A 26,889-nucleotide genomic window follows, 5' to 3' on the forward strand; every position below is an offset into this window, starting at 1 on the left:
GCCAGCTGCAGAGGGGCGGGGCTTGGACGCCCCAACATTGCATCAGCTGGTTGTTTCAGGCCACGTGGCGCAAGCGCACTATCTCCTTGTCGAGTTCCTATTTTGGGGGGTTCTTTAATGTCTGAGGAGAAGGCCAGCAACTCATCCGGGAAGATGGGAGGCGAGGAGAAGCGGGTGAGCATGGAACTTGGTGGGGCACGGAACTTGGGCTGGGTTCTTCTGTGTGCCTGAACTATCCCCACCCGGCTGAGGGAGGGGGGGAAGCGGCTTGGGGTGGGAGTAGATTTAGTGTTTCTGGGTGTTTCACTTTTCTCTTTGTGTTGTCACTTTCACACTGGAGGTGTTTGTTGTTGTTTTTGCTTGGTGTGTGTGTGTGTGTGTGTGTGTGTGTGTGTGTGTTGTTTCTTTTACAATCTCTAAGTGTTTTAGGTATCCAGTCTTCCCGGCACTCGATGATCCAAGTGGCCGGACTGAATGCCTGGCCTTGAGGGCCGCGAACAGCCTAGCATAAGAGAGTAGAACAGCCATGTGTTCAAGATTTGCAGGAGTCACTAACTGCAGGACTCTTGACTTGGCAGAGGAGGATTGCTCATGGAGAAAGGAAAAAAAATGAAAAGACAAAAGTAGTGAGTTATGTCTGGGCACTAGATTAGAAGAAATGTGCCTGTAAAGAGGAGATACTTCTCCAGAAGGATTGTTCATTTGCCACATGAGGGGTTTTAAGCAAGAAAATGGTATATGGGAATTGTATTTGCATAACCCAGTCTTGCATTGTGTTAGAAGGTTCATGGGAAGGAGTTGAGGCCGCACAAAGGAGGCTGATGTTGGAATAGTGCAGTTGACAAGTAATGGGGGCCCAAGAAAAAGGAGCTTCTACTCTAACTGAAAGAACAAGTTGCTAAGAAGCCACAATTCCGAGCTGTCCCCCCAGGAAATTGAACAGGGAGCATGTTTATGTACCTTCTAAAATTTAAATTTAAGTTGATAAATAATTGGGTGTCCGTAAATGTTTTTATTCATATGTGTGTCTTTTATTTAAAGTGGTACCTTTACTGTTTTATAACTTACTTGTCTGTTTTGCATAATAAAACATAGCAGCTTCACATTTCCGTAAATATGCCTTGATCCCATTCATTTTTTTATTTTTTATTTTTGCCAGTCCTGGGACTTGAACTCAGGGCCTGAGCATTGTCCCTGACCTCTTTTTGCTCAAGGCTAGCACCCTGCCATTTTGAGCCACAGTGCCACTTCTGGCTTTTTGTATATAGGTGGTGCTGAAGAATTGAACCTAGGGCTTCATGTATATGAGGCAAGCCCTCTTGCCACTAGGCCATATTCCCAGCCCCCCATTCATTTTTCTTTATCTTTAAAAAAATTTTTTTTCCTTTTTTATTTCACTTTTTTCCCCCATGCTGGGAATAAACCTATGGCCTGGAGAATGCCAAGCTAGCCGATCTGTATCCTCATGCCTCTCTATGTCATTATTAATTGAAATGATGTATGGCAAGCAAATGATTTCTCTCCTTTTAGCACTGAACTGCACCCCAACCTCCTAAGTAATGACAATACAATAGCTAGTATTTACTGAGTGCTAACTATAGGCCTGGGACTCTAGTATCATATATAGAGTATGTGCATAGGGTATACTATATATTTCATGTGTTAACTCCTTTAGTCTTCATAACAGTTGTTATGAACTGGGTTCTGTTATTCACATGGTATGGGAAATAGCAGAGGAGCAGTAAATGTTTTGCTCAAAAGTAATCTGTAGCCCGTGTTCCAAAGGTTCCTTCCCATCATGGGTCTCAGAATGAACCAAGGACAGACATTTCACCACATTACAGGCTTTTCTCCACTGTCACTTTCTGAGATTAAATTCTGCTGGTACTTCTCTTTCAGTACTTTATTGTCCTAAGGAAAATAGTTTTCTACATTCTCTTTATAGTCCAGTTCTCCAAGTTTCTCACTTAAAATTTGTTCTCCCTAGTTATGTCCTCTATCACTAGAGCCATACTCTCAGCCCTTTTTGTTTTAAGTTGCTTTTTCAGTATACTTTTTGCCTAGGGCCAGTTCCTGACACAATGTTCCTACATATATGTCCCTAGGAGCTGGGACCTCAGGCATGTGCCCTACCCCTGGCTTGTTTGATTAAGATGGGCTCTCACTAACTTTTTGCCTGGCTACCTTAGAACTGTGATCTTCCTGATTGCTGCCTCTTGAATAGCTGGGGTTGTAGTCATGAGCCGGGGTTGTAGTCATGAGCCAATATGCCTACCTTAATATTATATTTTCATTTATCTACTTACTTAAGTGGTATTAGGGTTTGAACTTAGTGAGAGTCAGGGGGATAGGTAAAATGAAATAAATGAATAGTTAAATTGAAATAAAATGGATTGCACATTGGTAACTAACCATCCCCTTTACCCTTTCTATGAATGGTTAATGTACCTTTGTCAGTGGTGACATTACCCATCCAGTCTTTCAAAATCCCTTGTCCTTTTTTTTTTTTTTTTTTTTTTTGGCCAGTCCTGGGGCTTGGACTCAGGGCCTGAGCACTGTCCCTGGCTTCTTTTTGCTCAAGGCTAGCACTCTGCCACTTGAGCCACAGTGCCACTTCTGGCCATTTTCTATATATGTGATGCTGGGGAATTGAACCCAGGGCCTCATGTATACGAGACAAGCGTTCTTGCCACTAGGCCATATCCCTAGCCTGTCCTTTTTCTTTTTTAAACAAATGCTAAAATAATGTACTTAAAACATGCTTGAGGTCATCATAGTGAGAGGGTATCAAATTAGATTAAAATATGAAAACCTCTTTTCCCTTTAACTTTTTTAGGCAGATGCCAGTGAGGAGAAGCGAAAGGAAGGAGGCAAGAAGAAGAACAAAGAATCGTGTGGAGATGGAGGCCGGGCGGAGGTAAACATTACTGTTATAAAGGCTTGTCATTTTCAGAGATTTTCTGGGAACGGGGAACTGCTCTAGACTTCTCCTGTGTGTAAGGAACTAATAGTTTTCAGGGGTTTGTAATATAAGGTGGCATGAAATCGAAAGGAGAAGAATTAGGAAAAGATAATTGCAGAGGAGAGAAAGATGTATAATTATCTGTTGTAACAAATAGAAGACAGTATGCGGGTAAGAAGTTCCGACTGTGGCATTAGATAATAGAAATCAAAGAAGTCAGGCTAAAGAAAAAGTACTATGATAATTGTTCAGATGCTAGTTTTCCCATGATTTCATTAAATTAGACCACAGGGAATAGGAACAGGGTTTGCGCTTATGCTGTGTATACCAGAAAACAAAAAGAAGCCAGTTTCTTTTCTTTTCTTTTTTCTTTTTTGCCTTTTCTTTCTTTTTTGTACTAGGGAGCAAACCTAGGACGTTGCCCTTGCTGGGCAAATCCTTTGCCACTGAGTTACATCCCAGCCCAGATGCCAATTCCTTGACTTCCTCCTCACTCTGTATATTTGGACCTGCCCCTGGGGTCTTATTTAAAGATGAGGAAACTCTTGAGACCTCTCAAATTCAAACAAAATGCTCTCAGTTTCTGAGCCCTCCCTCAAAGGAAGTAGCAGTTCAAAATCCAATGCAGAATCTACCTGGTTTGTGTATGCTTTGCTTTAGGAGGCAGTTAAATTTGTCTTCCTATTTTATTTTCAAACTTGAACTGCTGTGAACAGCTGTTTACTTTTTTTTTTTTTTAGTTTACCACAATACTCTTTTGAAAACTATCAGGATATAGAAGCACAGAGTAATAAACTCTTTTAAAAAGTAACAATAAAACTGACTTTAAAGAACTTCTTATAAATTCCGCAGCTACTAACTTTATAGTGTTTCCATTTACTTAATGTAAGTGGCCAAGCATGGTGTGGTTTAGAGCCCTGCCTGACTATTTAAGTTCAATGTATACACTCGACTGTAATTGTGGGAGAAATACTAGGCTGTGACTTAAGATTTGCAAGTAAAGTAGTAAAATGTTTGTCTTCCTTCCTTCTTTCCTTCCTTCCTTCCTTCACTAGGACTTGAACTCTGAGGGTGGAGCTCTCTTTTGTTTTTTTCTGCTCATGTCTGGTACTCTACCAGTTGAACCATTCTTGTAGTTGCAGCTTCTCGCAGGTATATTGAAGATAAAGAGTCCTTCAACTAGTCTGTTTGGGCTGTTTGTCAAACTTAGTTCTCATATCTCAGCCTCTTAAGTAGCTAGGATTGTAGGCATGAGCCTCCATTGCCTGGCTTAAATGTGGGTTTTGAGTCGACTATTTTTATTTTTATTTTTCCCTTTTCTAAAAGGAAAATAAGTATTCACTGATAATTTCTTGTCTATGTTGTCTTACAGTTGAATCCTTGGCCTGAATATATTAACACACGTCTTGAGATGTATAATAAACTGAAAGCTGAGCATGATTCCATTCTTGCAGAAAAGGCAGAAAAAGATAGCAAGCCTATCAAGGTCACTCTTCCCGATGGTAAACAAGTTGATGCAGAATCCTGGAAAACTACTCCATATCAAGTTGCTTGTGGAATTAGGTATGACCTACACCTGTCTCAACCTTCTGTTGTTTTTAACAAGACTAAACTTTTTAAACTATCTTGCTAGATTTTACACAGAAAGTTTTTATGTTAGTATTGTTTAATATTTTAAAGTGTTAAATTTACCTTGAGATTTTAAAAAATCAAAAGTGATGTTGCAGTTTATAGCCAAGACTCAAATGTACTTTCTGAAGGCATTTAGTTCTGTCTTATGAAGGAATTTATATTATTAGTCATCTTCTATTATCATAAATGTCACAGAGCCCAATACATGTTTCACCAGTTTTTACATAAACGGTAACTGCATCGCTTTTGAAGTTAAAGCTGAAGGTAGGTCTTTCTCATGTATTAAGTTCAATATGGCATATGAAAAAAAAATTCCTAAAAATCCAAAGAACTGCTGTACAGAATCTTAAGCCTTACTGGGGTAGGAAGAAATTTTTTCTATTAACTGAAGATTGATTAATGCTATATAGTATAGCAGAAGCTTTCTTAGTTTGATTGGGGACAGCAATTGGTCTGTTTATCCAGTGATAATGTATCTTAAGTCAGTTGTCAGTTGTCACTTGTTTTTATATAATGTGAAATCTAAGAATGTCCCATCACATTTTTAAGTGGAGAAAAACAAGTATGAAGAATTTGTAACAGAGAATGTTGTTTATATAGAACTTTGCAACCTGTTTTACCTGTATTAAAATATGTAAAAGTGGACATATTCACCAATTTTATGTTTCTAGGGTCAAGGCTATTGGGAATAGTATGGTATGTGCTATGAGAGTTCTTACGTTGTCTTAACACATTTGAGAACGTGTCTTGTGTGTGTGGAGGGGGTAATATTGGAGTTTAAACTGGCTGGGCAGGTTGTGCTCTACAGCTTGAGTCATAGCTCTCTGGCTCTTTTTGTTCTGGTTATTTGTGTGATAATGTCTTACTTTATTTCAAAAATAAAACAAGCTGGTCTAGACCACGATCTTCCTGTTTGTGTTTTTCTATAGCTTGGCTTTATAAAAAATGTATTTGGAAATATGAAATGGTTAAACCACTAGGTTTTGTTATTATTTATATATCAAAGGTGCCATGTCTGCTTAAATAAGAAGCATAGTGTTCCAAATTTTCAGGATCATACAGTTGTATTCTTTGGTGTATTTTCTTGCAGTTTGGTCGTGTTTTTGTTTTTTTTCTGCCAGAAGAATATAGATGTTCTATATAAACACATTTGTTATATATTAACATAGAATGTAGCATTTGTTTTTCTGTCTTCAGTTTATATTGTGTGAGGTGCAGGTTATTTTTATAGAGTCTTGTGTTTTTATTTGTATTTATCTGTGTATTTTTTCAGTCAAGGTCTGGCGGACAACACTGTTATTGCTAAAGTGAACAAAGTTGTTTGGGACCTAGACCGCCCTCTGGAGGAAGACTGTACTTTGGAGCTTCTCAAATTTGAGCATGAGGAAGCTCAAGCAGTGAGTTTCTATTTGGTATTCATTGAATTTAGGGTGAACATCTGACCGTATGTTATACAAGGAGATAAACACTATTTTGTTTCAGTGACTTAGTTATGTGGGTTAGTGGTTCTCAAGTGTATCCTGGAGTCTATGTTACATATGCAAATGGCTAAATATTGCTTTGGTATCTTGGTATTGAATACTGAAAACACGACTTTTAAGTATATTCTCTTAATTCATTTGAATGACTGACTGTCTAAAAGCTAAGTACTGCCATTTGCACCTAAAAGCCAAATACTGCCATTTTATTTCAGAGTCCATATGTTTGTCATTGTGTTTTATCATTGTGTTGTGGAGTAAAGTTGTTTTAGGCCAATAATATAAAAAAGAGGTGTAATTCTTTTTTTATTATTATTATTATTCCATACTAGTACTGGAGTGAACTAGTGTTGTGGAGTAAAGTTGTTTTAGGCCAATAATATAAAAAAGAGGTGTAATTCTTTTTATTATTATTATTATTATTCCGTACTAGTACTGGAGTGAACTAGTACTGCAGTGTATTAGTACTGGAGCCATTCCTTTTTATTTTTATTTTTATTTTACATTTTCAGGTGTATTGGCACTCCAGTGCTCACATAATGGGTGAAGCCATGGAAAGAGTTTATGGTGGATGTTTATGCTATGGCCCACCAATAGAAAATGGATTTTATTATGACATGTACCTTGAGGAAGGGTAAGTTACAGAACCGGATGAAGAAAAACCTGAATGATTATAGGCCTGTAATATATTTGTAAGGCTTTCTCAGTAAAGGAAGAAAGATATGCCCATTGCTTTCTAATCACCATCATTCCCATTGAAGTACTATATTATACTTGTAGAGGCTTTTGTGAGATCTCTGTTCTTGATTCATGGAGGTAGAGGTCTGTAAAATGTTGATAAGTAATATGAAACTGCTGATCCCTTGTGATTCAGACCTGGTGGGGGAGTTGGATGGCCAAGGGAGAAGTCACTGAAAATATAAAAATAGTTTTTGAAGTTAGGCATAATGGCTTGAGTTTGGGGATCCAAGTCAGCCAAGGCTATTTGAAAAATAAAAGCAACCAAAGGCCTCGGGGTATGACTCATGTGGTAGAGCACCTGCCTGGCAAGCACAAGCCTGTGTTCAAACCTCAGAACTGCCAAAAAGAAGTTGTCAAAATGTTCAGTATAAAATTCTAATCTATAACAGTGGTTCTGGTTTATTATTTAATATTAAAACATATCTAAGCAAAGATATGATTCAAGAGTCATATAGAAGGTTATATTCTCTTTTCAGGGGTGTGTCCAGCAATGATTTCTCTTCTTTGGAGACTTTATGTAAGAAAATAATAAAAGATAAACAAGCTTTTGAAAGATTGGAAGTCAAGAAAGAAACTTTACTAGAAATGTTTAAGGTGAAGTTTTAAAATCATTTTTATTACTGTCTTTAGTTATACAAAGAAGTTGTCATTTAATAAAGTAGTTTATGAGTACAGTGCATCTTTACCAATGTCACCCCTTCAACATTCTCACCCATCCCTCCCAATATACCCCTTCCCTCCATTTACTTAATTTTGTAAGATGCAATTCTTGATTGTATTCTTACCAGTTTCTCATCTTTATTGAACTTTAACCTATTACCTTCACTTTATTTCAGTTCTAATTACACTGAAATTAAGTGTTGTACCAAGTTGAAGTGCTTTAGAAAAAAATAATGCTTTAAAATAAAAAATATTGGCATATTTATTCATAGAGTGCTTTCATAAGATGTCCTTTGATTTATATTTTAACTATTAGAAGTAAAGGGGGATTTTGAAATCTTTCATTCTCTTGTTTTTTAGTACAACAAGTTCAAATGCCGCATATTGAATGAAAAAGTAAATACTCCAACCACAACAGTCTACAGGTGAGAATATCACCCACATACCATTTAATACAGCTATGTGTATGCCAGTTTGCCTTTGATGAAATCCTTTAATTTTTGTCTGTAGGTGTGGCCCTTTGATAGATCTCTGTCGAGGTCCTCACGTTAGACACACTGGCAAAATTAAGACTTTAAAAATACACAAGGTAAGAAATGGAAAACTTTGAAGACTTAAGTAGATTTTATCTACTGTAGATATTGTAAGCATACATCTATACTAGCTACATTTGTTTTCTCCTTTTGGCCATTTTTTCTTGTATGTATAAGAATGATTATTCTTTTAATCACTCTACTGCCTGGGCCATGTGTTTATCCTCAGTCTTATAAGTACCAGGGCCAGCATACCGGGTAGTGGTTTTGGAGACTCAGAATTGTGCAGGTATGGGCTACCATGGCTCAAAAAGCTATGAGACTAATTGTAGGAGTATGTTCTTGTCCTTTGTTTATTAAACTTAAAATTTACTTTAGTTCTTCTCAATACAACTTGCTGTTATGCAGATACTACTTAGTGTAGAGTGTACTTTAAATCATGAGGATAATTTGAATTACTTGGAAGTTTTTTCATTTTTCTTGGTTCCTTTACATTTGTGCTTAGTTGTGTGTGTGTGTGTGTGTGTGTGTGTGTGTGTGTGTGTGTGTGTGTGTTTTGTCTTCTGTTAGTTGTGGGGCTTGACCTCAGGGTCTGGGCCCTGTCCCTGAGCCTCTCTGTGCTGAAGGCTAGCACTCTACCAATTGAGCCACAGTACCACTTGCCTAGTTGTTATAAGTACCTTAGCAGTCCGAGAAGTACTGGTAGAATTGTAGTTTGAGTGAGTATCGAATGGTGAGGGGGCATTTTTGAAGGAGGCAAACAGCCAGCTTTGTGCTGTGGAATGAGTCTTAACTATTTAATGATGGATCTCAAAGCCACGGGAGACATTTACGAGGTGGTCTCTCTCTTTTTTTAATCAAAAGCATTAGTATAAATTGGATTTGTAAGGTGATTATGAGAAGTAGCATCCAACTCTTACAATAAGGGAAATGTTTACAAATGTCAATCTTTTGTCATTGTTGATTCCTGGTTTCAGAATTCTTCTACATACTGGGAAGGCAAAGCTGATATGGAGAGTCTCCAAAGAATTTACGGCATTTCATTCCCTGATCCTAAAATGTTGAAAGAGTGGGAGAAGTTCCAAGAAGAAGCTAAAAACCGAGATCACAGGAAAATTGGGAGGGTATGTTAAAGAGAAGTATGTCCCAGTTGAGTTCTTCAGTTCAAACTGAACAGAGTACTAGGAATTTTATTTTGAAGAAGTGATTAGATTTTAAGTGTCTGATACTATGTTCTGTATTAATTGCAAGTACTGTTTGATTGACCACATTAGCTTCTAGAGTATGCACAAAAGTTACTTGGTAATGTTAATTAAAGATAATTAAAATGGTGTAATTACTACTTTTATTGAGAACAATGTTGGTAACCTACAGTTATATAGTTTCATTTCATACAAAAGTTCACATGGATCCTTGACCTGGGAAAGCATCTCAAGACTCATAAAGATGGGGAAACTGAGTCCCAGCATCCACTGGCCTTCCCCTTTGATTACCTGAAATAAATTATATCAGGGAGGAAGCCGACTGGTCCACGATTGTTGAACCTCTCCAAGGGCCATACGCAGTTAGTATTTGAGGGGAGGAAGTGGGAAGATAAAAAAAAGTACTTTTTATCACCATGCTTGAGTATATTTCATTTTCCACTGTCCTGTTTTCAATATTGTTTTTATTTTTCCTATCTTCTTGCCTCCTCATGTAAAAACAAAGAGGAAGGAAGGGAGAGAGGGAGAAAAATTTATGAAAAACATAAAAGGACTAGGACTATGGCTCAAGTGGTGGAACATTCTAGCAAGCAGGAAGTCCTGAGTTTAATTCATAATCCTGCAAAATAAAAACCACCTGCGAACTGTAGAATCAAGCCACTCTTCCTTTTTCCATGTCACTGCTGAGAACCTTGACTAGACGAAAGGCTTTGACAGACCAAAATCAGATTTGTGCTAGGTTGTAAATTGGTTATAATTCTCTTCCATTAAATTATCCACTATAACCACAGACATGGTTTGTTTTATTTAACAGTGATATTAATGTAAATATAGAATATCACAGAAGTAGTTTACTTATAATACATGTATCAACAATCTCTTGCTTTTTTATCCAGGACCAAGAACTGTATTTCTTCCATGAACTCAGCCCTGGAAGTTGCTTTTTCCTGCCAAAGGGAGCCTACATTTATAATACACTTATGGAGTTTATCAGGGTAAAGTAAACCATGTTTGTTACTTTCTTCTAAAGATTTAGGATTAAAAAGTTGATTTTAAAGTAAGGTCTGCTAAAACAAAGAATAATCTGTATTTGAGAAGATATATAGAAAATGACTTTACACAATAGTGTAAGTTTCGGGGTCTCAAAATGCTTAAAGATTCTTTGTTTCTAGTATTGGTTTTGTCTAGATACATGAAAGTATATACCAGAAAAAGCTGGTGAGCTTGAAATCAGACCAGTAGCCCTTTACATAGGAGCTTTGTGCCTCATTAGCCATTCATCTGTACTTTATTTTTTAAAAAAGATTCTATACATTGCTTTTATTTTTTTAATTATGAAATATTTCAAGCATAAATTTATAGAGATCAGTAAAAGCAATAGTTGGTGTACCCAAATTTAACATATATTTAGTCCTTCTATATTTGCTCCAGAGTTTTTATTTAAGTTGTAAAACAAAAGTATACAAATGGCTTAATAAAACAACAACTCCTTGAGGACTTCCTTTTTGATCCATTTCCTCCCATTCTAAAAGTAAATACTATTCAGAAGTTGATATGGATCCTGTGTCAGGTTATTTATATTTACACTGTACATACATAGCTTCAAATTATGTTTGTTTCAAATGTATTTCTATTACTTTTGATGTTTTTTCCAGTCCTGGGGCTTGAACTTGGGGCCTGAGCACTGTCCCTGGCTTCTTTTCGCTCAAGGCTAGCACTCTACCACTTGAGCCAAAGCGCCACTTTTCACTTTTTCTATATATGTGGTGCTGAGGAATCGAACCCAGGGCTTCGGGCATGCAAGGCAAGCACTCTACCACTAGGCCATATTCCCAGCCCAATTTTTTTTTTTAGATACATAAAACTCTATTTTCACTAGTTACATAGTATTCTGTTATATACCTACCACAATGTGCTTGTTTTATTGCTGTGCAGTGATTTAAATTACAATTTTCCTGTATTTCTAGCTTTGTTGCCATAGCATACTTTCCATTAACCTCCTGTAACCTGTGTAAGCGTTTCCTCTTTGATAAACACCTGCAGTGGACTTTCTGGGTCCTGATATATGTGTGTCTTGAATTTTATTAGGTAATATACAATTTCCCTTTGAATTTTTATTCCTTTAGAAATGTGAGCGTTAATTTGCCTTCAAGTGTCCTGTGTGTTCTCTCACAGAGTGAATACCGAAAAAGAGGATTCCAGGAGGTGGTCACCCCAAATATCTACAACAGCCGCCTCTGGATGACCTCGGGCCACTGGCAGCACTACAGTGAGAACATGTTCTCTTTTGAGGTGGAGAAGGAGCTGTTTGCTCTTAAGCCCATGAATTGTCCGGGACACTGGTATTCACCTTTGCATTTCTTCTGAAGATTTTCATGTGTTATAATTAGTTGTAAAATAATTGCCTCCTTTTTCTTTCCTTCTTTCTTTCTTTCTTCCTTTTTTTTTTTTTTTGCAAGTCCCAGGCCTTGGACTCAGGGCCTGAGCACTATCCCTGGCTTCTTTTTGCTCAAGGCTAGCACTCTGCCACTTGAGCCACAGCTTCCCTTCTGGCTTTTTCTATATATGTGGTGCTGAGGAATTGAACCCAGGGCTTCATGTACACAAGGCGAGCACTCTACCACTAGGCCATATTCCCAGCGCACTTTATCTCCTTTGAAAGAAATGTTAGTAGATTCTGTCATCAGAATTATTGTTAAATGATTATTGTCATGCTGTTACAACTTTTATGCTCTGTTAGATCTGCGAGTAGAACTGAGCCTGTGACAGTGAACAAGGCAGGATATAAAAACAGGAGAATGAGTATGGAGTGAGCAAGATTTTCCTTCTTTATTTTCCCTTTAAAAAAGGTGCTTTATCAAAGCCTACTGATAATGAATTAATACCCTTGAAAAATCTTCCTTGCCTTGAGCACCTATTGTCTTTGACAGATGAAGAGCAATCTTTGGGAAGACTTGGAAGAGCTGTGGATTTGGTAGCTTGGTGTCCACAGCCCCTGATAGGCAGGGTTTGTGGGGCAGAGGAGTAAGAAACTCATTGAAGACTGAGTTCTAGATATTAGAGAGCTAACCCAGTGCATACTTAGTTTTCCCAGAAACATCTACTACTAATGGCAGCTCAAGCTCTTTTCTGCCTGACAAGAAAACAGAACATTGCTTTCCTTGTTATTATAGTATTTGCATAGAATTCCATCGTGTATATGTACCACATTTTCTTTATCCACTCATAGACTGAGGGGCATCTGAGTTGGTTTCTTATTTTGGCTATGACAGATTGTGCTGCGACGAACATTGTTGTGCTGGTGGCTTTAGTGTGGTCTTGCTTGTAATCTTTTAGGTAGATGCCCAAAAGTGGGACTGCTGGGTCGTAGGGGAGCTCTATGTTTAGACTTCTGAGGAACCACCACACTGCAGAGCGGTTGAACAAGTTTACACTCCCACCACCAATGTAGTGGGGTTCATTTAGGGTTTAAAAAAATTTTTTTTTCCCCCAAGGGGGAGAACAAGGATAAGAGCTAGGCATTGAATACAAGGCCTCATGTATGTGAAATACTTCAGGGCTGTACCCCTTGCATTCTGGTGAAATCATATGTCAGTTGATTTGGTTTTTTGCTGTTTTCCAGCCTGATGTTTGATCATCGGCCACGATCCTGGCGTGAGTTGCCTCTGCGAGTAGCTGACTTTGGGGTCCTTCATCGAAATGAGCTGTCAGGGGCACTTACAGGACTCACCCGGGTACGGAGGTTCCAGCAGGACGATGCACACATATTCTGTGCCATGGAGCAGGTAGGAGTACCTGTGGAATACAGTATTTTGGAAGAAGTGTCAAGGAAACAAAGGATAAGTAGTCACTATATATATATATATTTTTTTTTAAATTTATTTAAAGATTGAAGATGAAATAAAAGGTTGCTTGGATTTTCTACGTACAGTATATAATGTGTTTGGATTTTCCTTCAAACTCAACCTTTCCACTCGCCCAGAAAAATTCCTTGGAGATATTAAAGTATGGAATCAAGCTGAGAAAGTAAGTGGTGGATTTTAATGTGCTTTGACTGAAATGGGCTGTTCTAAAGTTTCAAGATGGGTAAAAGCAAAGAAAAATTGGAAATCGCTTCTCTGTTGGAGTTAGCTAAATTTTTTCAGTCTGATTTAAAATATTATAAATTGGTTGAGTTTATTAATGGTTTTTTTTTTTCCCTAGCTATTAAGCTGTAAGCTTTAAAGGAGACTTGAGTGTATAGTTTGGTGTACAAAATGCTAAAGCAGAGAATAGTGGTTCATGAAAGAACTTATGATATTTTTATTCTGAAATAAAAAGAAAAGTTGCAGATGAATGAACACTAATCATTTTGTCTTATCCTTAGCAACTTGAAAACAGTTTGAATGAATTTGGTGAAAAGTGGGAGTTAAATCCTGGCGATGGTGCTTTCTATGGCCCAAAGGTGAGTAGCAAAGTTTATGGGAGTAAGATGCTTTTTCTTTGTTGCTGATGAAAGATTTCACTACAGTAAATTGAAAAAAGAAGGAAAATCAGCACCGATCCAGCCACTGAGCTCAGCATTGATATTGACAGCGTTGTATGGTAACAGCATCTTTGCCTTGTAGATTGACATACAGATAAAGGATGCGATCGGACGCTACCACCAGTGTGCAACCATCCAGCTGGACTTTCAGTTGCCCATTCGGTTTAATCTTACTTATGTAAGGTTAGTATCTGCTGTTTTCTCTGCATATTTTTCCAAGGGTATGTGAGGGAAAATGTCTAAAACAAATTCTTCTTTTTCATAGCCATGATGGTGATGACAAGACAAGGCCAGTGATTGTTCATCGAGCCATCTTGGGGTCCGTGGAAAGAATGATTGCTATCCTTACTGAAAACTATGGGGGAAAATGGTAATTTTTATTTTACTTATTTATTTTTGTCTGATTGCTTTGTGCATTGGCTAGAAGAAAATCTCCTTTCCTTTATACTTATGAAACTGGGAGTGATTCTGATGGATTAGTTCTAATTAAAGATAAGTCTTCATTAGAAAGTAAGGAATTATAATCTAAAGCCAAACCTTTTAGCGTTAAGAATATTCTTTGGGCCCTGGATTTCAACATCACTCCCCAAATACACACAAAGAAAGAGAGAGAATATTTGTTATTGCTCTGTAATTTTCATTTTAAAACTTGATTTGTTTGAATATTCATATATTCTAATGAGCACTTCTGAAAGAGGTGGGTAATTTGTTTTTTATTGCATTTTCAGCATGTTAACTTTGTTTTGGGTTGTATGGCTTTTAGCGGTTCTGCTTGAGTAAATGAGCAGGTCCTTTTTGGCTTTTTTCAGCTTTGCTGATCAAAATAAGCTAATACATCTACATCTTTTAGACACCAAGCTCAGAAAAATAAAATTAAATACATCAAAATTGATCAGCATCTTTTAAATAGCTTCATTTGGTGTACAATGCAGTACTGGGTTGTCAAACAGCCAGTTGGAGAATGCAGTACAAATTCAGTGCATTTGAAACTTTAAAAAAGTGTGTGTTGACTCACTCTTTTACATTGTTATTATTTCAGTATTATTTCTTTATTTAGCTCAATTATTAAGGGAAGCCTTTCATACTTGTCAGTGAGATAAGGGAATCTTTTTAGTTTACATTCACAAAACAAGTCAAACTTTTGTCTACTAGGCATTTAGAGAAGTGGGAGATTTCTGATCTAATCTGCCAGACCTGTAATAGACTGGGTATATCCCACAATTACCATAGAAAGTACCTACTCCAGCCTTCTATTTACAACAAAAATAGAGGGTTAATGGGAGAAAAATTGGATAAAGTTTTGCACCATCCATAGGGTAATGCTCCAAAAAGAGGATTAAAGAAGCTTTTTTAAAAGTGATGAACAACACTGACTGTAGACATGACATAGCAAGTTAATAAATAATAAACTCTCAATAATAAATTTATTGTGGGAGATGGGAAGTGAGGGAAAGCAAAGGAAGGGGTGACATTGTCCAAATAGAAATATACTCATTACCTGACTTAAGAAATGGTAACCCTTCTGTACAATACCTTAATAATAATAAACTATATTTAAGAAAAAAAAGTCATCGTTTTTCAAGTGCCACAATCAACATATATTATGTTAGAATTTTCTAAATACTGCAGAAAGAATCTTGAATATGAAGGCACCATCTGTGTTGTTCCTCAAGAAGACTAAGTAATTATCTTTTATTTTTGAACTCAGGTCTTTGTAATTGCTAGGCAGGCCTATGCCACTGAGTTGTGTCTCTTATCTTGTTTGCTCTGGTTATTTTTGAGCTAAGTCTTGCTTTTTGCTGAGGCTGACCTGGACCCAAATCCTCTTTATGCTTTCTACCTAGATGGTGTGACAGGCGCACTCAGCGATTGCTTGAGATAGAATCTAGAGGATTTTTTTTCCTCAGGCTGACCTCTAACTATTGTCTTCTCATTCTTCATCTCTTCACTAGCCAGGATTATAGGTGTGAGCCACTGTGTACATCCAAAATATACACTTAAATCACTATGTACAGTTATTTAGCAATTAGTTTGCTACTCTTAGTAATACTTGTTTTTTTACTCTGTAATGTGCTGAAGTATGAGCCCTAGTCACTGACATGAAATTACTTTGCTTTTCTGCTTAGCAGCATAGATCTTATTTACAGATTTTCCTTACGTAGGGTTGGTTTTCTTCTTGTTAGTCTCCTTTCCTTAATCTGTAATGGCTTTATTTTGCTTTGCTTTATTTTTGCTAGCACTGAGGCTTGAACTCAGGGCCTCTCATTTGCTTATTTTGCATGTTTACTTTTCACTCTTTCTCTTGAGCTATGCCTCCATCCTATTTTTTAATTTTTTTGGTGGTTATTTTGACAGTGAAGTCCAGGACTTTTCTGTCCAGGTTTTCCTTGATCCTTAATCCTCCTGGCTCTCAGCCTCCTGAGAAGGTAGGATTATAGGCATAAACCATCTGTACCCAATTCCAAGTTACAAAGGTTTGAAAGTAGCTTTTACATGTTATAGGTAAAGATTCAAAACATAAACTAAGAAGTGTGTCATTGTTCATCGAATATACCCAAACCTGCATTCTTTTTACTTGTCTTTACTTTCTCCAGGCCTTTCTGGCTGTCTCCTCGTCAGGTAATGGTAGTTCCAGTGGGACCAACATGTGATGAATATGCCCAACAGGTAATCCTTAATTGTTACTTCAGAAAATTGAACACTGTGTGGGTTTTGTTTTGTTTTGAGATGGAGGTCTTGCTATGTTGCTCAGGCAGACTTAGCTCTTGCCTCAGCCCCAAGTATCTGCAGTTGCACACATTGCACCCTTTGGCATTGCAATCTATTCTGGCTTCCGCCTGTAATAACCCTGCATAGATTCAGTGACCTCTTCGGTGCTTTTCTTCCTTCCTGTTTCCACAATCAGAAGACATACTCGCATAGCATTTTATAAACATGTGTTTTAGTATTTAGTATTGTAAAGAACAACTATTGTAAACAACAACAAATAATACTATTATTTGACAATTCATATACAAAGACAGCTTAGGCTGCAATGTTGTTTTGTTTTTAATGTAATTTTTTAGTTATTGTTCTTTCTACTGTAAGATCTGTAACTTACTAATATACAAACAACCAATCCTACTTTTTAATGTAGGACATTTTATTCTGCTTTAGTGATAAGTCCAAATTAAAGCATTAAAGTTGATAAGTGAATAAGATTATAACATCAATATAACACCATTCCAGATAATCAAAATAAATTGTACTCAGATCATATGTGCTCTAAGAAATAAATGAATGTTAAAGTAGCTGGTAACCAAGCCATTCAGTTCTATTATTCCTTTTACTGAAAGTGGTAATTTTATGTGGGGGCTGATAAATAGTTTATTCCCAGCAGCCATGTTGGGAACTTGAGATGTAATTTCAAAAGTGTTTTTTCTCTTTGTGATTTATGTTCTAAGACACCTTATTACATTTCATTGTCTTAGTTCTGCTTTTAAGGATTTCCTAAAACATCAGCTTAAGAGCAAAATACGTTTTCTTGTTTGACTCTGGTCAAGTATTCTCCTACTGAGCTCTATTGCCTTGCTTTTATCAGGCTGATACAATACTGCTTGGGCCACATACTAGGTCTGCAGTTTTGATTTTTTAAATGTTGACCCAGTTCAGAATTTTATGTGTTCCAGTACATCTTCCAGTATTCATTTTTTAGGTGTTTGCATGATTATTCTTTTGTTGTTGTTATTGGTCATGGGACTTAAACTCAGGGCCTAGGCACTATCTCTGAGCTCTTTTGTTCAAGGCTTGAGCTCTACCACTTTGAGCCATAGCACCACATCTGGTTTTGTGGTGGTTAATTGGAGATAAGAATCTCATGGACTTTCCTGCCTAGGCTAGCTTTGAACCACAATCCTTAATTCTCAGCCTCCTGAGTGGCTAAGACCCCAGGCGTGAGCTACCAGCACCTGGCTCCATGATTATTCTTATGCTGTGTTAAATATTATCACTTAAGACTAATTCTGGTTATAACTCTGATAATTCTGTATTCTGTGTCTGTTTAATAGGTAAGGCAACAATTCCACGATGCTAAATTCATGGCAGACGTTGATCTGGATCCAGGCTGTACATTGAACAAGAAAATCAGAAACGCACAGTTAGCACAGTATAACTTCATCCTAGGTAAGGGAGGGAGGGAGGGAGGGAGGGAGGTAGAGAGGAAGGAAAGGAGGGAGGAAGGAAGGAAGGAAGAAAGAAGGAAAGAAAGCTGGCAGTTGAGAATTGGGCTTAAGTGAAATGTGGTTGAGAATGTATTTGCTTCTGGGTTTTTTTTCTTTTTTAAACTTGGCCTCGTCCATGCTGAATTCCTTCTGATCCTGATTCTTACGTGACTCATTTTTCAATCAGTAGTAACAAAGGAAAACTTGTGTATAGACAAAAGTATTTAAAGAATTACCTAAAAGTCTCCATACCGTGTTGCAATAAGTATTTATTAAGTTGCTGACATTAAGTGACTCAGTCTAGAAGTTGTATGTACTGTATTTTGTTATTTAATTTTTCTTAATGAATCAAACTGTTAAGACATTTGCCTAGCTTTACACAGACACTTGTACATTTTTATGTATCTGAAGGTGCAAGATAGTTTTGGGGTGCCTTAGAGTCGTTTCTGTGCAGATGATCACTGGGGGTTTTTCCATGACTAGGCTAAGTCTCATAAAGCTATATATCTTCCATTTAGTTGTTGGTGAAAAAGAGAAAAGCAGTGGCACCGTTAATATCCGTACCAGAGACAATAAGGTCCACGGGGAGCGTACTGTTTCTGAAACCATTGAGCGGCTACAGCAGCTGAAGCAGTCCCGAAGCAAACAGGCTGAAGAAGAATTTTAACAGAGAACTCTGTCCAGATTAAGATGAGTGGTGCTTCCAGAACTTTCACTTGCTACTTTGGAGAGCAGCATCCCAGTTGGGCTATGAGGGGAATATGCGCAGATGACTGGAAGCTCAATCTTCTCTTACTCAGGTTTTAGACAGTGTGTGAGGCTTTGAAACCCATTAAAACTGTTCTATTCATTAAATGGCAGAAAAACAGAAATAAAACAGGAGGAATGATGTACTGTCATGTAGGAAGACTTGTCTAAATGTAATCAATTCAAAAATAAGATAATTTGAATTTGATTAAGAACATCTAGAACTGGATTATGATGTAAAATAAAAACTTTTATTAGTATGATTACACATGCTTCAGGGTCAAATTGTGTCACTCTATTTGTCTTCAGAGTTTTACAAAATGATACAGAGCAGTAGAGGGGCAGATCTGCCTTCCAAACTGGGATGTGGCTTACTCGTTTGAGGAGTAACTTCTTGTTTCACAGTGTCACTTTTGCTTCTTTTTGAATGGATATCTTTTAAAACAACCATGAGTCTCATACAGTAGATTTGTACAAAATTTTAAGACAAAGAACCTGTCTTCAAAGAAATACCTGTTTGACAGGCTCTTGAGACTTCGGGATTGCAGTTTGAAGCCAGGCTGGACAGAAAAGTCTGTGAGACTCCATCTCCAATTATCCATTAAAACGCTGAGCTGGAAGTGTGGCTCAAGCAGTAGAACAAGAAAGCCAAGTAAGAGCCTGAGTTCAAACCTTAGTACATACACACACACAAAGTTTATTATAGACTATGCTAAGCCATGGACTGTCTTGTTATTCAGGTTTTCTATTCCTTCATAAAGGATAATTTTCAAATTTTTCTACCAATATATGGTGATTGAGAGAACATCACAAAGTAAAAATTCCTTATGAAGACATACACACACACACACACACACACACACATATACACACTCCTTTTTATTATAATTAAGTTTAAAAGACAACATGGTCAGTTCTACAATCCTGAATAACTTAATTAATTGCCAGGGTCATTTCAAAGAGCTAATTTGCATAGGTTAGTCCTTACTCTTATTTAATAAAGGAGATAAGATCTTTAATCAGAAGGGTTTTGTTTTGGGTTTGTTTGACACCTCATAAGCCTTCTGAGTGCCTCAAGCTTTGGATAGGTTTGTAACTAATTTTTACAAATCAGACTTTGCATTCTGATACCACAGATACACCTCTTTGAAAGTCTATTGGCTTTTATTTCTCCAAAATAGTTTGGATTTTTTTCAGTACTAAAAATTAATACTGTAGAATCTATTTTGTATTTGTTGAGGCTCGAACTGAACCTCCAGCACTTTCCCATGAAGCTGCATCCTCAGCCTCTCCTACAAAATAACGCTCTGTATAAAAGAGCTGTACAAATTAGAACCACTTCCAATTCATGACCCCCACCCTGAGTTTATCCTTGTCAGCAGAGTTGAATGACAGGTTGTTGGCCTTCCTGAAGAATTCAAGGATACACCACAGAGGAGTATTGACAGAGTAAGATTAGAACCAATGTAAATGCAAAGGTGAGATTTATTAGAACAAAAGCCAAAGTACACTGTAGTGGGGACTTAGGACAGCAGTTGAACCAAGCAATTGGTTCCTCCAGCCTTTGGGCCTCAGGCACTTTTGCGAATAGGGTTTGTGATTATGCTAAGGACTTGTAGAGGATTCATTGAAGTGTGAGATGAATAAGTTTCATGTGTCACGTAAGAAAAATGATGTTATGTTCATCTGTTTCAGTATCTTGCTTCAACAGCTATCACTGTTATTTCAGCATCTCCCTAATTTCTGTGACCTTTCAACCTAAAAACCTCAATGTATTTTCAATTCTATCAGGTTCTGTGTCCCTTGATGTTCTGACTTTAGTTTCCATCAAACCAAAAAGAGTGTTTATGGTCTGTGTAGCCTTTGGCCATTTTTATGACGTTGATTATGAATAAGGTAGACACGATTCCTGTTCCTAGGGTCATCCAGCAAGAGAGAGGAAATAAGTGCTTAGGGTTCTGAGACATCAATGCAGGCATAGGCGTTGGGTGCAATGGAAGCTCACAGAATCTGCAGGATCACTGAAGAAGGACTGGGAAGAAAAAGAATGGACTGATATTGAAGTGGCCAAAGGAGAGGTGACAAGTTAGGACGAAGAGGGGGGAAATTGATGGGGAAGAGTAGCCAGGGTAATACCCATGACTAAGGAAAGGAGAAGAGGGCGAATGGATGAGGGGAAATTGGGTCATATTCCTGGTATCTGTGTGAAGTGACATCATACTCTTGGAGATAGGAAGATAAGTGGTTTCAGTGGCCCCCAGAGACATCAGTCTGAGAGAAACTTAGGTAGATCTGGCTATCAAAGTCTATATGAATTCTTAGCAGTTTTCAGTATCAGAGTGCACTATGGATTTCCAGATGTTGTCCTCTGGCTGATACTACCAGGGATTTAATCTGGGAAACAACCTATGCACTTCCACAGCCGTGAAAAATTAAAGGTTATTTTCCCTTTAGACAGCAGAGGGCAGGCTTGCGCTCCTTATCCAGATGGATACAGGCCCCAGACAAAGTTGAGGTAAATCAGTTAAACTGTTAGATTGAACTTCAAAAGGCATCTTTCTGTTTCTGGCGAGGTGCACATCAGTTAAACTGAGTGTTAGATTGAACTTCAAAAGGCATCTTTCTGTTTCTGGCGAGGTGCACTCCAAGTGTGTTCCCAGTATTTAAGAAAATTAGCTTTAAAAATTGTCAGAATGAGGTTCCCACTGTTGCTAAATAAACTCTTAGGGAAATGTCTTCTTGAGTTATCTCTTTGGTAGGGAAAGGCAATGGAATGTAGCAGCAGTAGTTGATCATATGTATGCCTCTTTTTTTTTTTTTAGCCAGTCCTAGGCCGTGAACTCAGGGCCTGAGCACTGTCCCTGGCTTCTTTTTTGCTCAAGACTAGCACTCTGCCACTTGAGCCACAGCGCCACTTCTGGCCATTTTCTGTATATGTGGTGTTGAGGAATTGAACCCAGGGCCTCATGTATATGAGGCAAGCACTCTTGCCACTAGGCCATATTCCCAGCCCCCTCGTTTTTTTTAATGGTACTAGAGTTTGAACTCGGGGCCTCACACTTGCTAGCCAAGCACAAGGCCATTTGAGCAAAACCCACAATTGAGCAAAAATTGCTCAATTATTTTTTTGATGGAGTCACGATTTTGCGTCTTATCAGCCTGAACGGTAGTCTTCCTTCTTCTGCTCTCCTTATGCCTAGGTGTGAGCCATCCTGATGGGCTTGTTGGTTGAGTAGAAGGTCCTAATAACTTGTTTGTCTAGACTGGCCTCAAATGACTATCTTCCTCATCTCTTGTTTTTTGACTACCTGGGAGTACAGAGTGAGCCACTGCTCCCAGCCTAACGTCCAGTATGAGTTACATGTGGTCATTTGTGGTGGCCACTCTGAAAGTTTATTTTAATATTTTTCTATTTCCTTGTCTCAGGGAACTATATAAATAAGGATGGATCTATGAAAGGAGATACATGAGGATATAAGGGCTTTGGGACTCAGTAAATAATTTCTCTTTTTCCCTTTCCTGGGCATGGAACCAAGATTTATACATTCAGTCAGCCCTCTGTGAATCCAGCCACCCATAGCATGCTTAAAGCTGTAAGCTCAGTCCCCAGCACCAAAATAAAATAAGTAAGTGTATACTGAGCACATACAGACCTTTCTTACTGTTATCTGTCAAAACAGTACAACAAACATATAATTACTTACATAGCATTTGCAATGTATTAGATACTTTAAGTAATCAAGAGCTGTTTTAAAGAATATTGGTGGGGCTGGGGATTTCACTCAGCTGAAGAGCATCTGCCTGGCAAGTGCAAGGCCCCCAGCTCAGTACTCAGCTGGGGGGGGGGGGCGGGGAAGCTATAAAAGACCAAAGAATATTGCTTATATGCAAACACTCCCATATAAAGGACTTGAGTGTGTCAGAGTTTCATATCGATGGTGATCCTAGAGCCACCCGTCCCCTCCAGTGTATACAGAGGAAGGTGTGTATTTGTATATACTTGTGTGAGTGGGGAGGAGAGGAGGCTGGAGGCTGGGGAAGTTTGGGAGTCCAGCAGCTGCTCAGCTCTTCTCTTTACTACTGATAAGGCTGATAAAGCACACACCTTATCTGTGATGTCATCTGATGGTAAGTTACCTGCCATTTCCATAAGTTCTTCCAGTCCACAGAGAATACAAAACCTTCTCCTGTTCAAACATAGAACAGAGACTACCTACTGCCCACCAAGAGGACAGGGGAAGGGGCTTGGGGCATATTTGGCTCTTTGTCCTGCACAGCAGGACGGAGCAGGAGAGAGTGGCTTCAGATGGAGAGGCCACAGAAGAGTGGGGATCCTCTTTCCTCCTAACTGCAGTGCTCTCAAGCTCCCATTGGAATTACAGACCCTTCTGCAAGGACAAGACCCATGTGGGGGTTGCCACTGCAAAGGTTGGAGCTGCATCTTAGGCCCCTCATCTGCACAATATAAATGAAGAGTCTTTGACTTCTTAATATCTTTAATTTCAAAAGCTTCTACTGTTGACAACTCTGAATAGTCACAACTGGCCACCTAAATAGAGGCCCAAGGTCCTTGCTTATATAATTTGAGCTGAATCAATTCAGACACTGACAAGTCTTGGCACCTTCCATGCATTCACAGAAGAAAACATTCCTTTATGCCTATTTCTAAGCTATGTCTCCAGGATGTGAGCAGGAAGATGGTCACTAAAGCAGAAGGCTGGAATCTTGTTCTTCCAGCTCCAGTTCTATGACTCTCTGGCTCAGTTTAATTTCCTGGGCAAAATGAAGGACACTGTAACTGATTTTGGTATCCTTGGTATTGTATGTACATTTATTGGAACTAGGGAAGGGGAACACCAAAATGGAGAGGCAACGGGTAACAGGCGAGCCAATGCAACAGCGATACTTACAAGACAATGTGCTGTAAACCAACTCTACAAGTGGGGGGTGGGGGAAGGGAACTGGGGGAGGGGAAAGGGGGAGAAAATGAGGGAGGAGGTAACAAGTCTGATAAATGTACTCATTGCCTTACATATAAAACTGTAACCCCTCTGTACATTACTTTGACAATAAATAAATAAAGGATATGACAGAAGTTACCTCCTTTCACCTGGTTTCAAGGAAAGTTGGTAGAAGCTTTCTACCTTGGGGGCACATATATAAGCAAAGGAACTCTTCAAATGTCGGAACAGAGCACAAAAGGCATAGAGTGGCCAAAAAGTGTGACAAATGTCTGTGCTCGCTATTATAGTGTCCTATAATCGGAAGTCAAAGGGACTGGAGACTGCTTTGTTTTTGTGCTGGTACTGAGTTTTGAACTGTGGACCTGGGCACTATCCCTTAGTGCCTCTCTCAGACTCTCTCTCTCTCTCTCTCTCTCTCTCTCTCTCCTCTCTCATCACAGTCCTGCCTCCAACTTTGTGGTGATTAATTGGAGGCAAGAGGCTCATGGACTTTCCTACACGGGCTGGCTTCAAACCCAAATCCTCAGGTCTCGGCCTCCTGAGGAGCAAGGATGACAGGTATGAGCCACCAGCCCCAGGCTGGTTTGATTTTTTGAGAGCAAGTTTCACTATGCTGTCTAGTCATTCTTCCAAGTAGCCATTTTTACAGATATTGGCCAGTGTGCCCAATTTCTTGGAGATTGAAATTTCATATATAACTTGGTGCATTTAGTTTGCATGTGTATTACCTCATGTGATGGGAACAGAGAGCCACCTTCTGTTAATGTGCCATCAAAGTTCTTCTCATAAGAAATAATTACTTTCCAAAAATCCAGTTCAGGTATGTGAAAATTATTACTGTCAGTATGGCTCTGAAAATGGGCATGTAATTTAAAATCAATCATCCAGGACTAATTCATTTGGGAAGACTGGTTGAATGAGCTATCTTAAAGAGCTATTGTGAGGGAAGAGTTCAGGTTTTTTCTAGGTATTTTTCAAAGGTTAGTTCCTTTATATGGTCAGTTCTAAATCATCTAGATTCATGCTAAAATTCTAGGCTGATCCTTGACCTTATGAACCAATCTCTGGAAGAAAAGACTGGAATATATATATATATATATTTGTATGTATATATACATACATACATATATGTATATGTATGTGTGTATATGTATATATATGTATGTGTGTACATGTATATGTATGTGTATGTATATATATATACATACACACACATATATCTATATACTTCAACAAGGTCTTTACATGATTTCTTTCACCCACCAAATCTAGAGAATTATTATTTTATACAGATATCTTGAAGGAGCATTAGTTTCAAAATACAGAATTGTTTCATTTACAGTATCTATATTGTGTATATTTGTATTATTTACTCTTGTTTCTTGGTTTAGAACAATGTCTGCTACATCCACTGAAATTCATGAATTCTAAAGAGAAACTGTTTCATTTCTTCTGGTTCATTTGAATTTCATATGTCAGGCACATTTTAGTAGTCATTAGTGCTCATTTTTCTAAGCTGATGGTTACAATCAAGGCACAGCTTCTTACCTAAGCCATTAAAATCATTGCTTCTGAGAGTAGAACTGGGAATGGACTTGCACTTGCTTCTTTTAGGCTTTTGCCTCTAACTGACATTATTTCTTGAAACTTAAATATCACCTTCCTTCAGGGGTATACTTCCCTAACTTCACCCTCTAGGTTCCTTTTTTCAAAATTGTTAAATGTGTTGGGGGTAAGGGTAAGAGAGTGTCTCCTATGTAGTCCAGGCTGGCCTTGAACAGTCTTCCTGCCATGGCTTCCAAAGTACTGGGACTGAAGGTGTGAGTAAACCACTCCAGAAGAAACCAGAGTTGCTTTTTTTTTTTTTTTTCAAATTTTTATTATCAAACTGATGTACAGAGAGGTTACAGTTTCATATGTTAGGCATTGGATACATTTCTTGTACTGTTTGTTACCTTGTCCCTTCTCCCCCTCCCTCTTCCCACTTTGCCTTCCCCCCCTGAGGTGTTCAGTTCACTTACACCAAACAGTTTTGCAAGTATTGCTTTTGTAGTTGTTTGTCTTTTTTTTTACCCTGTGTCTCTCAATTTTGGTATTCCCTTTCAATTTCCTACTTCTAATACCAGTATACACGGTTTCCAATATACTCAGATAAGATTACAGAGATAGTGTAGGTACAACCACGGGAAGGTGATACAAGAACATCATCAATAATAGAAGCTACAGATACAGATGGGACGTGGAAAGTAGTTACAACTGTGATATAACAGTTGTTTCCATAACATGGAGTTCATTTCACTTAGCATCATCTTATGTGTTCATAAGGGTATAGCTATTGGGCTCTTGTGATGCTCTGCTATGACTTGCCTAAACCTGTACTAATTATTCCCAATAAGGGAGACCATAGAGTCCATGTTTCTTTGGGTCTGGCTCACTTCATTTAGTATAATTTTTTCCAAGTCCTTCCATTGCCTTACAAATAGGGCAATGTCATTCTTTCTGATAGAGGCATAAAATTCCATTGTGTATATGTACCACATTTTCCTGATCCATTAGTCTACTGAGGGGCATCTGGGTTGGTTCCAGATTCTAGCTATGACAAATTGTGCTGCGATGAACATTGTTGTGCTGGTGGCATTACTGTGATTTTGTTTGTGGTCTTTTGGATAGATACCCAAAAGTGGGGCTGCTGGGCATAGGGGAGTTGTATATTTAGCCTTCTGAGGAATCTCCATACTGCTTTCCAGAGTGGCTGAACCAGTTTACATTTCCACCAACAATGAAGAAGGGTTCCCTTTTGGCCACATCCCCTCCAACAATTGTTATTGTTAGTTTTCTTGATATATGACATTCTTACTGGGGTGAGATGGAATCTCAATGTTGTTTTGATTTGCATTTCTTTTATGGCCAGTGTTGTAGAGCACTTTTTCATATGTCTCTTGGCCATTCTCATTTCCTCATCAGAGAAGTCTCTTTTTAAGTCTTTAGCCCACTTGATGAGGGGGCTATTGAAACCAGAGTTTCTTAGATTACAGCGAGCATGAGGTAAATCCTGTGCTATGTGCAGCCTCCGAGTCACTGGTCTGGGATGGGAGCCGGGATCCCCATTTCCCTATCTCTGCATACTGCTGCTGCTGCAGGCAGAGACTTCTTCCTTCCAAGCTCTGCTTGACAGTCCCTAACTCTTCATGTTGCAAGTATCCTTCTGCCATAATCATGATGACAGTCATTTAATTGTGGAGGAAA

The 26,889-nt window shown here is 38.3% G+C and overlaps 1 protein-coding gene across 1 annotated transcript; it reads left to right on the plus strand.

Annotated features, from left to right (window-relative positions):
• The first annotated feature begins 23 nt into the window (after positions 1-23).
• Tars1 (threonyl-tRNA synthetase 1) lies at positions 24-18,942 on the plus strand. Its single transcript, XM_048368175.1, has 19 exons — positions 24-174; positions 2,837-2,917; positions 4,335-4,525; positions 5,868-5,991; positions 6,585-6,706; positions 7,290-7,407; positions 7,834-7,898; positions 7,984-8,062; positions 8,984-9,130; positions 10,105-10,203; positions 11,384-11,550; positions 12,831-12,993; positions 13,097-13,234; positions 13,575-13,652; positions 13,816-13,916; positions 13,999-14,103; positions 16,328-16,400; positions 17,780-17,894; positions 18,451-18,942. The coding sequence occupies exons 1-19, from the start codon at positions 118-120 to the stop codon at positions 18,597-18,599; spliced, it is 2,172 nt and encodes a 723-aa protein (XP_048224132.1). The 5' UTR covers positions 24-117; the 3' UTR covers positions 18,600-18,942.
• The last annotated feature ends 7,947 nt before the right edge of the window (positions 18,943-26,889 follow it).

This window comes from Perognathus longimembris, chromosome 19 (genome assembly GCF_023159225.1).
Source record: "Perognathus longimembris pacificus isolate PPM17 chromosome 19, ASM2315922v1, whole genome shotgun sequence".
Taxonomy (NCBI): Eukaryota; Metazoa; Chordata; class Mammalia; order Rodentia; family Heteromyidae; genus Perognathus; species Perognathus longimembris.

Excerpts from the sequence above, each read along its gene's own strand:
- Tars1 (XM_048368175.1), top strand. The coding sequence starts at position 118 with ATGTCTGAGGAGAAGGCCAGCAACTCATCCGGGAAGATGGGAGGCGAG. Across the intron at positions 7,899-7,983 it reads CCAACCACAACAGTCTACAG|GTGTGGCCCTTTGATAGATC; the intron begins GTGAGAATATCA and ends TTTTGTCTGTAG. Across the intron at positions 11,551-12,830 it reads ATGAATTGTCCGGGACACTG|CCTGATGTTTGATCATCGGC; the intron begins GTATTCACCTTT and ends GCTGTTTTCCAG.